Source organism: Panulirus ornatus, chromosome 65 (genome assembly GCF_036320965.1).
Source record: "Panulirus ornatus isolate Po-2019 chromosome 65, ASM3632096v1, whole genome shotgun sequence".
Classification (NCBI taxonomy): Eukaryota; Metazoa; Arthropoda; class Malacostraca; order Decapoda; family Palinuridae; genus Panulirus; species Panulirus ornatus.
In genome coordinates, this window is record NC_092288.1 from 24,701,404 (window position 1) to 24,716,417 (window position 15,014).

General features: G+C 41.1%; 1 protein-coding gene across 3 annotated transcripts in view; it reads left to right on the forward strand.

Annotated features, from left to right (window-relative positions):
* Positions 1–3,423: 3,423 nt before the first annotated feature.
* LOC139746550 (tectonin beta-propeller repeat-containing protein 2) overlaps positions 3,424–15,014 on the forward strand; it is a 66,249-nt gene continuing 54,658 nt past the window's right edge. Inside the window, exons 1-2 of one of the 3 annotated variants that reach the window (XM_071657901.1) lie at positions 3,424–3,541; positions 13,978–14,214. In XM_071657901.1, coding sequence (XP_071514002.1) covers positions 13,999–14,214 — 216 coding nt within the window. In that variant the 5' untranslated portion in view covers positions 3,424–3,541; positions 13,978–13,998. Of the gene's footprint in view, positions 3,542–12,087; positions 12,206–13,444; positions 13,606–13,977; positions 14,215–15,014 lie in introns of those variants that run through there. The other 2 variants (XM_071657900.1, XM_071657902.1) reach the window with 2 other exon arrangements.

The following is a 15,014-nucleotide window of genomic DNA, read 5'->3' on the forward strand; positions in this document are numbered from 1 at the left end:
ACTCTCTCACCCCAACTCTCATTTGCCCTCTTTTTCACCTCTTGCACCTTTCTCTTGACCTCCTACCTCTTTCTTTTATACATCTCCCAGTCATTCGCACTACTTCCCTGCAAAAATTGTCCAAACGCCTTTCTCTTCTCTTTCACTAACAATCTTACTTCTTCATCCCACCACTCACTACCCTTTCTAATCTGCCCACCTCCCACCTTTCTCATGCCGCAAGTATCTTTTGCTCTCACCTTTTTCCCATTCTGCACTCAATCTCTCCTGGGACTTCCTCAAACAAGTCTCCTTTCCAAGCTCACTTACTCTCACCACTCTCTTCACCCCAACATTCTCTCTTCTTTTCTGAAAATCTCTACAAATCTTCACCTTCGCCTCCACAAGATAATGATCAGACATCCCTCCAGTTGCACCTCTCAGCACATTAACATCCAAAAGTCTCTCTTTCACGCGCCTATCAATTGACAAGTAGTCCAATATCGCTCTCTGGCCATTTCTCCTACTTACATACGTATACTCATGTATATCTCTCATTTTAAACCAGGTATTCCCAATTACCAGTCCTTTTTCAGCACACAAATCTACAAGCTCTTCACCATTTCCATTTACAACACTGAACACCCCATGTACACCAATTATACCCTCAACTGCCACATTACTCACCTTCGAATTCAAATCACCCATCACTATAACCCGGTCTCGTGCATCAAAGCTGCTAACACACTGACTCAGCTGCTCCCAAAACACTTGCCTTTGATGATCTTTCTTCTCATGCCCAGGTGCATATGCACCAATAATCACCCATCTCTCTCCATCAACTTTCAGTTTTACTCATATCAATCTAGTTTACTTTCTTACACTCTATCACATACTCTCACAACTCCTGCTTTAGGAGTAGTGCTATTCCCGCCTTTGCTCTTGTCCTCTCACCAACCCCTGACTTTACTCCCAAGACATTCCCAAACCACTCTTCCCCTTTACCCTTGAGCTTCGTTTCACTCAGAGCCAAAACATCCAGGTTCCTTTCCTCAAACATATTACCTATCTCTCCTTTTTTCACATCTTGGTCACATCCACACACATTTAGACACCCCAATCTGAGCCTTTGAGGAGGATGAGCACTCCTCGCGTGACTCCTTCTTCTGTTTCCCCTTTTAGAAAGTTGAAATACAAGGACGGGAGGGTTTCTAGCCCCCCGCTCCCGTCCCCTTCTACGACACGTGAGGAATGCGTGGGAAGTGTTCTTTCTTCCATATCCCCAGGGATATATATATATATATATATATATATATATATATATATATATATATATGACATACAAAACTCCAACAGACAGGATCGAACCCGGGACCCCTGCCTAGCTGTGTGTATCCTTCGTCAAGTCAGCCATCTTTAATCGTAACTTTTCACATATCACTTCCTACCTGAGGCAGGAGTCCCTGCTATCTTCCTGAGGTTCCTGCAGCGCTCAGGGAGGGGGCCAAGTCCTCCGGTCGAGACTAGAGGCTATAGAGTGTGTGTGTGTGTGTGTGTGTGTGTGTGTGTGTGTGTATGTGTGTGTGCAGAAAGTATGGGTAATTAAGCAACAGTTGTTCGGTGTCTTGTTTGTGGTAGTTGAATCGAGGGGCAATGAGGGATCTTGGGATGTGTTGTAACGTTGTTTGTGGTGTTGTAACTGTGGTTGTAGTGTTGTAACTATGGTCATCTCACACTAGTAACCTCCACACACTCACTCCCTCACAACACATACCATTAGTTGTAGTTGTATATTCACATTCAGTTTCCATTTTCTTTGTCCCTGCCACCAGGTTTCTTAAAATCTTTATTCTATCATTTATTGTCTCTTTTTAAACGTCGAAGGTTCCAGTCACGTACAAACGTCCACATTAAGGCCGGGCCTTAATTGGAATATAGAGAAGTTAATGAAAAAGAAAAAAAAAAAAAAAGACAAGGAAAAGTACTTACGAATTTTGGAAGAAGTCAAAACCTGTCCTTTATAATGTGCCAAGTCATAGTTACTGGAAAAGACATGACAGAATATAGAATTCCAAAGCTTGGAGTTATAGGGAAAGAAACAGTTATCAAAACGGCCCACCCTTGAGTTGCCAGTGGCCCTACAGTAATCATGTGACGCAGCAGTGGTCTAGCTAGTGGTGGGGGGGTCACATAACCCCGCCATTCAGGTCAACCATCACAGCGCCTCCATAACCTCCTCTTTGTCAATACATGGCGGATATATGACCCCACAGAAGACGTCCTCACCCTCTCACACTTGGCGTTTGCTCACTGACGCATTCACAGCCCGGACGCCTTATACGCATCTGCGTATCGAGATGGGATCGGTTGCCCGCCCCTTTCGTCCGAGGCCGCATGCACCTTTCCCTGGGGGGTGCTTTGGCAGAGCTAGGCTTCCTACCCCCGTAGACTGGGGGAGAAGGGCATGGCACGCCCCTCTCTATGGGGGATAGACTTGCTACCTTACCACCCTCTCATCCTGGTGTTCATACTAGTCACTGCTGGGTAGAACGTGGAATAAACTTCCTTGAAATAATAATTTCTCTCGTTCCAAACAGCACAGACGCATCGGCTTCCTTAATAAATGTTCATAATGTTTTCGTATATGTAGGCGGGGGTAAAGGGGTGATGGAGGGGTTGGTAGAAATGGGTCTGGAGGCGTCACTAGCCAAAAATATTTGTCTGGTGTGAAAAAAGTAAGTCAAATGTAGTCTGTAGACGTCATGTGCATTGCACCGATACCACAATCCCGTCTCCACATCTTGGCTAATTTTTCAACCTATGCAATATGAAACCATAACAAATTTTGAGACTGTTTCAGTACATTTTGCTCAGTAGTATATCATCATGTTAGTTATCTCAGTACTTAAACATGACCGCGTTAAAGCCCAATCAATCTTTAAAGTTTGTGAAAGTATTAAAAGCTTAATCCATTCTTAAAGTTTGGAAAACAAAAGAATATTCTTATTTACATATCCGGACTAATCTCAGGTTAATTATGAAAGTAATATTTGGAATCTGGCCAACATTACGATTGGATGATAATGATATTTATCGTGTAATTGTAAAATCCATCTTAGAAGGCAATCATCAGTTGGTCAAAACTGTTGTATCTTATGGTTCTTAAAACAGTGTTATGAACTAGCGTATCAAGAATTGTTTAAAAGAATTAATCTATAATGCTTTAGTCAAAGTTCATTCTACTATTTCTCATATATATTTTTTTTTTATCTTTTTCCTGTTTTTATCTTTAGTTATAGATAATATGATAATATGTCGGAATGTTTTGAGTAAAGATTATGTTCTTCATGACCCTGGTTTCAACATGATAAGTTGGCGTTCATTTGGCTAAGAACATGAAGCGCTTGGATAACATGTGCCACTCAGACGTGCTGCTGTTCACTCGGTCCTGTGTTCCTGCAGGAGCAGGACCTCCGCCTCCCGCCTCCCTGGTGAGTCCCTTAGGATGTGAGGTTCCTGCAGGAGTGACGTGTCCCTTGAGGAACGCCGCATGTAATCACAAGTAAGTGGAATGTTTTTTTTTTTTTCTGGGTAGACGAAGCCATGGCGCAGGTGTCATAAGTCACGACTAGGCTTCAGTGCAAGAATTAGATTTATTTCGATCAATTTCTCCTTCATCAGTGGCTAGTTCTGGGTATTATTATTATTTTTTGTTTATGTTTAAGGTTCCAATCAAGGACAAAAGTACACATCAAGGCCGGGCCTTAATTGAAATATAGAGAGAATTGTAAAGCAAAAAGAAAAGACAAGGGAAAGTATTTACGAATTTTGGTGGAAGTGAAAGATCTGTGTTTTGAAATGTGTTAGGTCATAGTTGTTGGGAAAGACATGAGAAGGTAGAGAGTTCCAAAGCTTGGACGTGCAGAGAAAGAAGTAGGTATCAAAACGGCCTACCCTTGAGCTGCCGATGGCTACACAATAATCATGTGACGCAGCAGCTTGCATCCTTAGCTCCAAAGTGTGATGTAAACTGCTTCTATTTACTTCATGAGTTTATTTCAATGTTTTCCTTACCTACAATAAAAATGGTGTAAGTTTACATTCAGTTCATATGGTAAGAAAGAAGAGAAAATGATTGAACTTAAAGAATGATATTTTCTAGTTGCTATTATCGATTTTACTTATTAATTATAAGTATAATCTTTTGTTATTAAGCTGAATGATGTCTCCCAGTTAACTTACGAAACTTTTTTCCTTATGTGCTTCTGACATTCGAACGAATTTATCCACGGCATTCAGTGAAATAAGCAAATTAACGCGAAAAATTTTTTTTGAAAATCTAAAAGCTTAGAAAAGTCATTCCTCATCACGATAACATATTTTGATGATCACACGAGACATTGATAAAGAAATAAAGTGAAAATCAGTTTTTTGTGCGGTTTTTGAAAGTGCGCAAAATTACTTGTAAGAAAACGAATCTTTTTAGTTGCGCGCTACACCTCCACCGTTTTCTTTAGCCTTGAACTGGGCATGACGACACTGTAGAGCGGGTTGTGAGCTTATGGTAAAGGTTTCAGTCACGAACAGGAGTTACCATCGAGGCCAAGCATTAAATTATATAAATTATATTAAATTATATATATTATATAGCGCAAGAAAACAGACGTAAGAATGGCCCAACCCACCCACATACACATGTATATACATACACGCCCATACACGCACATATACATACCTATACATTTCAACGTATACATACATATACATAAATATATATACACATGCACATATCCATACTTGCTACCTTCATCCATTCATAGAGAGAGAGAGAGAGAGAGAGAGAGAGAGAGAGAGAGAGAGAGAGAGAGAGAGAGAGAGAGAGAGAGGTAAAGAAAGAATTGAGTATATTCTGAATTCTTTGAAAAAAGAAGTGGAAAAACCACTGTAATGAAAAACAGACAGGTCGTCAGTGTTAGGGGAATATATATATCAAAACATTCGTTTTCTGAAGAATGGCTGGGGGGGGGGGGGCGCACAGGCAGCCAGTTCTGTAGTAATATCTACTGAAGAGTAGAAAGGGAACTCCACTGCAGCGGAGAGCAAGTAAGATTAGGATAGGCGAGTTTATATGTCGAATTGCTATGGTCTTGACTCTAGCAAGTGAAAATGCGAAGCTGAAAACCTCCCCAGATGTGAGAAATGTATTCCAATAAATGGATGAAACGATCTTTTGTATAACTGGGGCAACTGTTTGAACAGGAGGATCCAAGTTAGATATTTGGGTGATAGTAAACAAGATATTGAGGAGTTCGTAACTTTCTTTTTTTTTTTTTCGTCTATAGACAAATTATAGACAATACTGTGTCTGCAGACCACCACCATCATATATCATATAATTTCGGGTCTGAAATCACAAATAAAACAAATAATACCACCCAAACCCTTACTAGAGATAGTCCTAATGATATAGTATGTACGAAATAAAAAAAAATTCATTATCATTGCATTTATCATTCAGTAACATTATTAAAGTTATAAAATTGAGCTTAGATATAAGAATAATTGCACAATATGTTGTATGTTGTGATGTATTTGAATCTATGGACCAGTTTAAAATGGTCCTTGTACCATAATTTAAGAAAGAATCCTTGAATTATACACTATATTTTTCTTTATAGTTTTTGTTCATTCTCGCCAACATTCCCACTAAACTCTCCTTATATCTTCACTGTGTCGAGTTGTGGTAGGAAAGTAAACAAAAAACTCTGTGTCGTGTTACCGATAGAGAAATGGTTCGACACTGGGTTACGGAGGCGTTAATACTATCTTGCGATCTTCCATCAAGAGATCATGTCTGAATCTATGTTTAGAGGGAGTTGTGGCGAGGTCAGACTTGGAGTACCACACGAATCTGCAAGAAGGAGAGAGACGCAATTTATTAGTCAGTTATTGAGTGCAGTTCGTTATCTGCTGAATAAAGAATGTCATTTATATGTAGGAAGAGCGTAGGGTACAGGATTGAACCCTGGTGGACACCACCGTCAAAAGGTTCGAATTCCATCAACAATGTCGTGGATCCACCAGCTAGACAAAACAGATGAGGATCGAAAATCAAAAGATGTGGAAGTTGGAGATGAAATCGACCAAGTTAAATCCTATAGAACGTCTTCATTATATTCAAGGGGCAACACTATATAGAGTTTCGCAGCCTGTCAGAGAGTATGGCCAGACATTAACACACACACACACACACACACACACACACACACACACACACACACACAGTAACACTGATGATAGATCTCACACTGACGTCTATACTGATGATCTAGAAGATCCAAGATGTTTAAGATAATAGAGACGATAATATTCGAAGCTCCTGTGGAGATGCTTAGGAGTCGAAGCGGATTCAGAAAGACAAATTTATAAAGGGTTAGAAAGGTTGCTTGATGCTTGGGGATAAGGCAGGACCGACAACGCCTTCCAGATGGATGGTGCCATCTGGGCCATCTGTGTCTTACCTGTGGAAGGAGAGAGAGAGAGAGAGAGAGAGAGAGAGAGAGAGAGAGAGAGAGAGAGAGAGAGAGAGAACACCAAGACAAGAGACTTTGTTACAAGCAGATACAGCTGTAGTGTCTTTGGAAATGACAAATGAAGAAAAAGACAAGGCGACACAAGTTGTAAGATATCATTTTAGCTAAAATAATCTGGAAGAGCTGACCAGTGGAGTAGAGATTGCCACACTTCCTGTAGATAAATGACCACAGTGGCTCTCGTATATGTAGTGACCCCGGGCGGACATGACAGCCCACTAAAATCGTAGCCTAGGATATTTCTCGTGGTAATAGAGTTAATAACTGAGATGGCATTACTCCAGTCAATACAATGATCATAGTTTTCATCGTGATTAAACAAGGCATTAAAGGATTTAAGCAACATGGGAAGTAAAGTAAAATCTTTTAGTTCTCCCTTTTAATAATAATTCTACTTTACTTCCCATGTTGCTTAAATCCTTTAATGTAAATGTTGCCCTCAGCAACAATAATACTATAAAGAATATCTTAATCGGGAATTCACCAGAAAATTCTCCTGGATGCATCTATAAAGTGCCATGTAGAAACTGTGATAAGCTTTATGTCGGGTAGACTGGTAAAGATCTTTCTGTTGGACTTTTTTTTTTTTTTTTTATACTTTGTCGCCGTCTCCCGCGTTTGCGAGGTAGCGCAAGGAAACAGACGAAAGAAATGGCCCAACCCCCCCACCCCCCCCATACACATGTATATACATACGTCCACACACGCAAATATACATACCTACACAGCTTTCCATGGTTTACCCCAGACGCTTCACATGCCTTGATTCAATCCACTGACAGCACGTCAACCCCGGTATACCACATCGCTCCAATTCACTCTATTCCTTGCCCTCCTTTTTACCCTCCTGCATGTTCAGGCCCCGATCACACAAAATCTTTTTCACTCCATCTTTCCACCTCCAATTTGGTCTCCCTCTTCTCCTTGCTCCCTCCACCTCCGACACATATATCCTCTTGGTCAATCTTTCCTCACTCATCCTCTCCATGTGCCCAAACCACTTCAAAACACCCTCTTCTGCTCTCTCAACCACGCTCTTTTTATTTCCACACATCTCTCTTACCCTTACGTTATATACATATATATATATATATATATATATATATATATATATATATATATATATATATATATATGTATATATGTATATATATATATATGTAACCCACATATGTCTACCATGATCTGTGTGTGGTGTCCGAGACCTGGTCTGAGCAAGGTTCATACAGGAGAATGGTACATAGATTGATTGGCCGGGAGAGAGACGTTCCCCCGGGGTAGGAGGCCACAAGGTTTCCCGTGGGGATGGAAACGTGGAGCGGTTTAGCCTGGTATGGGGTCACCTGGGGGGTATATCTGCGCCGGAGAACTCGAGGATAATGATGCACCATTACAGTGATGGCGAGGTCACATCATTATCGCCATATTACGTTGCCCAGCCACTAGCATGCGGGCGAGTGAGACATACATGTACAAGCCTAGCAATGGAGGTACCTCTCGCGAAAGTAATATCTTCAGTTCCTTTTTTTTTTCGCTTCCTTACAGTTCAGTATCTGTTCACAGAAAGGTTCTCTGTTCATCTTGAGTTTTTGACGGTTTTATGGACACCTGATGTAAACAAAAACCAGTCACGGTTTATCAATGTTTACCTAACCCTTACATTTACTTATAAATTTCTTTTTGTTATAGATTTTTTCTATTAATTTTCCTCTGATAAATGATACCTTAGCATATAGTAACTATATGCTCTGAAACACCCTTGATTGTCCCTGTGTCAAAATTAGACAATTCTTTTCCACGTCACTCATCTTGAAATTTCAATTCAGTGATCAAAAGAGAAAACACGTATTTAGGTACAAAATGTTCTGAAATGTAAATGTTTTCACGAGACTCTGTAATGTTGATATGTAAATAGACGGGTTTGGTTGGGACAGGTGACAGTGCAGAACACTGTACAGTTTCCTCCCCTGTACATGGCACAGTGTACGACCACCATAAGCTCGGCTTCGAACCCTGGTTAGGGCGTTCGGCTGCCCCAGTCACTCAGGTTTAGACACACACAAACTTGTAGTCTTTTCTACGTGCGTCTCAACCTCATCTCGGTGGGGGTGGCATGGACAAATATGTAGTTGGACAGCTAAATGACCAAGGCAGCCAAACGCCCTACCCAGGGTTCGAAGCCGAGCTTATGGTGTACGTTCATTTGTCTGTCCATCGACACACGGCACCATGCGCCCATGGCGGCGGGGCCAGACACACACGTCTGGGGCTGGTGCCTCCTGTGGCATGAGTCTGGTGGTGGTTCCATGCTCCAGGCGTGCATGGTGAGGGGCTGGGGGCCCTGAGATCCTAGGGCGTGGGCACCATGGGGCAGCCGACCCCTGGGACACGCACCACGACACCCCATTAACACGACTCACGTCTTTGCCTCTCGTGCCTGTAATCATGTCATTTCATCATTAAAAGACTTCATTCCTATCTTCATATTTACGAATTAGTAATGGTAATTACGGCAAGACATCAACCACAGGGCAAAGATGTTATCCAGCTGTGAAATGTCAATGTTTAGTTTTAAAAATATCTGCATTTTTAAAGAGATAATTGAATGATTACGTATATAAACAAGACAACTATAAATATATGATTATATTTATATAGACCTGTGGCAAATAATGTCCCCAAGAAATCGAAATGAAAACGAAAGTAAAAAATAGAAGGAAAAGTACTTTCACTGGCGAATGAATGAGACGAAGAAATTAGGAAAGAGGGAAACTATTCAAAAATATATTCCATGTCAGTTAGAACGTAAAGAGAAGTTCATATATGTAATCCCTTAAGAATATATACAACGAAGTATAGAATTGGTATGCCACGATTATATGTAGGTAAATATATTTCATATAAAGTATGTTGTAAACATATGTGTATGCAAGTCTATTGTTATGCCACTGAGACATCTACAACCCTACATTGCAGCTTTGTATTATCGCCGTTATTATCAAAATACCTGAAAGAAAATGTATGTCCCATTTTCATAAGCTGTCGTGTGTGTGTGTGTGTGTGTGTGTGTGTGTGTGTGTGTGTATGTGTGTGTGTGTGTATGTGTGTGTGTGTGTGTGTGTGTGTGTGTGTGTGGCATCAAAAGCTACCTCCAATACCGTCATTACCTGATCTATTTTCAGAATCTGTTGGAACGTTTTTGCTCTGTGGTCGAGGCCATTTTTCTCTCTCTCCCACGAGCGAGACTGTGATGTTCCTTCATACACAGGAACTGTTGCTTCAAGTTACTTGATCAGTCATTCATTATATTGTGACCGTGTTAGTAATGGGAGGCCATTATCATGAATAACTAAGGAAATCTGCGGATGAAACAGTGATGTGGAAAGACAGGATTGTATTGGTTGGTTCGCCATAGCAGATAGTCTTACCTTAACGACATAGTTAACTAATTGGACTTCATCTGTATCCTGAAATATGTCGATCAGTGATCTAATGGCTATTTCTGAAACATGTGATAAGTTATTCTATCTTCATCTTAGATTGTGACCAAATCTTATCTACCCAGCGTGAACTCCACTCACATTGAGCTTATGGTGGAGCCTAGCATTTTCAGAAGATGTTATACTTTCCCCATCCTTCAAGGACAATGGCTCAAAAAGCAGAATAACAAATCTATATCTTTATGACTTACGATCCCATTAAGCTTGTTAGGAGGCACAATTAGATTTCTGACTCTAAGGAACATTTAAAACTAGTGATTAAAAGGGGGATCCCCCTGAATCTGTCGCTTGATGTGATATAGGGGAACAACGTATTGCAATTAGGCTGCAACAGAGCAGATGGAGGCGCTGAGGGTAGTCATATCCTGGAGTTAGGTTATGGTTCGTGTCTGTGGATGTGACTAGTTTATGGTGATGATGTGTTATACATGACAGCTAGAGAGGTAGTTATGTCGGGTAATAAAACCATTGTTTACCTGGACTAGGACGCCACCAGCCATGAAAGGCCTATGTATCGTCCTAGCGAAGTCTACTCATGTGTTCGTAATATTTACGGAGGAAAGGTTACAAAACTTCTCACATTATTGTTCTGATGGTCACTAGAGGGATGGGTTAATTCCATGATGTGGATGAGGACATACGTTGTGCCGATGTTAACGAAAGATGATCGGGGAATAACGTTGAGGTACAAGTCAGCGTCACTAAGAAATGTGATCTGTAAAACTCTGAAAAAAAAATGAAATAAAAGAGAAAGATTACTTGCAAAGAAGAAACGTTCTAACCAAAAGGCGACATGGTTTCAGGAAAAGCCAATCAATGCATCGCCAATCTTCTAGACTCGTATGACAGCCTCTGTGTCTCTGTCCTTGAACAGAAAGCCTTTGACACAGCCTATCGGAGTTTTGACAGGACAGGAATACAGGACGGAGTCCCTCACTGGAGTAAACTTTACGTACGTGAATGAGAACAAAGGTTGTAAGCCAAAGGTGCATCCTCGAGTGGGCTGGGGTAACCATAAAAACAAGTGGCGTGCCACAGGTTTCGGTCTTGGGGGCCCCGTCTGTTTTCCCTGATGGTCTTAAAAATTGTGCATGAATATGTTTGCTGATGATCCTGAGGAAAATAGAGAATGCGATGATTGCTCTAGCTTAGAGAGGGGAACCAGGAGAGACGGCAAAAAATGGCCGGATAAATGAATGTTGAGGTTTAGCTTAATGAAGTGCAAAGTAATGATGATAGATAGGTCAGAATGGATGCCTTAGAGTGGTTATCACCTACCGAGATATGAATTACAGGAATCAGCGCCTGAAAGAACTGTCAGAATTGTGAAAGAGGACTGCTGACAAGTATAAGACTCGGGTTAATGTATGAAGACGACATATCCGGTAAAATATAGACCTGAAAACACATTCGCCAATTAATATTTCAGCTCGCGTTCAACACAGCGACCGCATCAACACTTCTGGGGACAGGAAGAAACTAAACAAAGCTAACATTCTAAGATCTGAGTGATCACAGGTCTGGTTACCATATCTGAAGAATGATAAAGATGTATTGGAAAGGGTCAAGAGAAGTGCATCTTGGAGGGTCACTGAGGAAGGCTGCTGGGCTGTGATGAAAGTATGAGGGCGAGAAATGTGTCTACCGAGAAGAGAAAGAGAGACCTGGTACGATCCTTTAAGTATCTAAATCAGCTGGATGATATTGATAGTGATCTGGTCTTCAAAACATTCAGCACGGGAGTAACCATGATAAAGAGTTAAGAAGTGTTGGTTTATCATTAAGATGGTGGATTGTTGGAATAAAGTAACCAAGGCGGTAAATGCAGGCAGTTTACAGAGGGTATAAGGCTACGTGATGACATCGAAAGTCCAGAACATGGGGTTCCATGAGTGTAGAACTCTCTCTCTCCTTACTGCATAAATATGTAATCGCATGGCTCTTTGAAAAGCCATCCTTGTTCACTCTCTGTTCCTGTTCAAGGTGAGTTGTGATGTAGACGCTGGGTAGGTTGAACGCTGAGGGTAGTGAGCGCTGGTATAGTGTTTGCTGGAGTAGTTTGCTACCAGGCTTTGTTCTCACTGCTGATTCTACCAAAACATTTCCTTGTAAACAAATGCTAAGTAATTTCTGGTAAGCAGTTGAGTTTTCGCATTGTTTTGAGGACCTAGAGGAGACATTGGTATACTGACGTGACAGGAAGGGTTAAAACACCTAAGTCGACGAAGTAGGACTAATGTTGATGTGTAATAAAGCCTTCAATACGAGTGCGTAGTATTTGAGGTTGTAGGAAGATGCCAAGGGTCAACTTAAGTTTGGTGTATGACAATTTATTATATTACACTTCAGTACAGGAGTCCCGAGGGCTTGGCTTTGGGATGTAGACTTAGGGTATAAGTCAGGTGTAGCTGACTATCGCCATTGACTTGGCGTGTTGACTGATAATATTGTACACTAGGGTAGTGTAGGGGTTGTGGGTAGTGTAGGGGTTGGGGATAGTGTAGGGGTGGGGGGTAGTGTAGGGGTTGGGGATAGTGTAGGGGTTGGGGGTAGTGTAGGGGTGGAGGGTTGTGTAGGGGTTAGGGGTAGTGTAGGGGTCGGGGGTAGTGTAGGGGTTGGGGATAGTGTAGGGGTTGGGGGTAGTGGAGGGTTGTGTAGGGGTTAGGGGTAGTGTAGGGGTTGGGGTAGTGTAGGGGTTTGGGGTAGTGTAGGGTTTGAGGGTAGTGTAGGGGCTGGGGGTAGTGTAGGGGTTAGAGAACAGATTGAGTCGTCGATTGGGATTGGGAGCTTTTGGTGTGTTTCACCTCGTTAGAGAAGCCGTTATTAGTGGATGTCACAAAGATTAGAGAAAATGTGTGAAAAACAAGAAATTGATGAAAATCTCGTGTAACACAAATACTTCAGCTAGAACACTTTCACTCTCTTAGCCATAGTAAACCGAACGTGTATATGATTAAATATTGCAGGAACTTCACAGATATGTTGACAGGCAATACAAAGGGCAATTAAGAGGGTATCTCACATAAGAGAGCTACACCTATGCCCTTCGTGGAGGAGAGAGGAGTTAGGAGTGACTTGATTACAGCCTTAAGTATTCATAACCAGTTGGATGATGATTTTGGTGAATAGGTCTTCATGAAGTATAATAACAAGAATAGCCTGAAGTCATAACAAGAAAATAGACAAGAACCTCTTTTGAAAGGATGTCGAAGTTCTTTATTGGTATAAAGACGGAGAATGATGGAAATGGATGAATCTGTTTGAATGAATGAATATAGTACTGATAATCAATTAAACTGGTTTGGTCCCGTTTGTAAAACTCTATGTTATGTTGCAGAGTAGTGTTGCCAGGCTGTGCTTGTTTTACCGTGAGTGAGAAGTCACTTTTGGTGATTCTGTACTATCAATAGATGTAATGGAGTACAGTACCATTAAGAATCTTCTGGCTGTAAAGGAGTCATTATTTCCTTGCTCCTGCATGAAGTGCAGCCTTGAAACTGTGGGTGCCCCATAAAAGGGGATAACTGGAAATGGTTAGTACCTTATCCTGCTGGGGACTATGGGCTACAAGTTCATTAATGAAAATTTAAGGAGAAAAGAGAGAGAGAACCCATGTGAAGAAGAGCTGTAAGAAATGAGTAGGCTAGGTGTATGGTGTGTGTAGGTAAGACTAGCTCGAGAGCTTGATTTCATTGAGACAAAAAGTAAGACAAGCAGTCCATATGTGGAGGGAGTAAGATGGATCTGGGTACCACTTTAACAGTCTAGTTTTACCATGGGTGGTTCCTTCTGTTCTAGAACCTATGTGCTATCCATAAGTGAAATGATTCTTCTGCGTAGTACCCATATGTAAATTGACTCTAACATGCACAGTACTGATAATTAACATTTACTGATTTCTGTAGGGGAAAGCTCGTTGGTGCAAGATGGATTCAGAGGTAAATCCTGTATGGAGAGAGTGGTTGCCTCTCAGTGGCCTTCTAGACCAATTACCACAGCAGTTCCAGCGAGGGCTTGGTGCTGCTGACCTCCAGTTGACTTGCCTGGCCACCCTGCCCCAGCACTTGGTCCTGGGCACCAATGTGGGCCTTGTCTATTTGGCTCATTTGCCTTCAGTCAACCTCATGAGACTGAAGTGTGAGGTAATTGTGATTCACAGGACTTTCATGAATCATTACTTTGTTTTTGCTGTAACTTTGGCTGATGTACTGAGGGAAACTAGAGGAGAATACCTTCATATTTTTTTTATTAATGCACATTATCATCCTAGTTGTAAGTTTACTAGTATTCATTTATGTTTGAAGGGAAAACAAATGTAGCGCATTACTAGATGCATTTTTTTGAGAGTGAGGCAAAAGATGTGTAATCACGGATGAAATTGTCTATAATTTTATGCAAAATACATAAAGTCTTATGAATCTGATTGGAAATAAGGTGGTCAGTCAGAAAAGGTATTAAATAGAAATAGTGTTTAACCCTTTCAGTGCTCTTGTCCTCATTAGAGGTAAACTTAGTGGGTGCTATTGTCCTCAGAGAGGCAGGTTGGCCATGGATGGCATCCCAAACAAAGGATGAGTCATTGGAGCTGCTTGGAGGCTTCAGTGACCTGCTAGTGACTATGATGGGTGGTTGCGTTTGTTTTCTAGGGACTTGCTGCATCTGTGGTACCCACCATTGCTTGTAGCATCTGCCACTGCATATCCACCATGCTCATGTCACATTTAGCCAGTACAGTATTTGATATGTTTTCTTAAACTAGTAATGCATAACTGGTAATTCATATGAAAATCATATGATTTTGCTAGTTTTTGAGCACCTTATCATATATGTGATGAAAGAGCTATGAAATTTTTTATGCTTAGGATTGGCCTATCTGGTAGACAATGTATTTTTCCTTAACTAGGATTGGTAGATTCTGAAATCATAAGAAAAATAGTTTTTT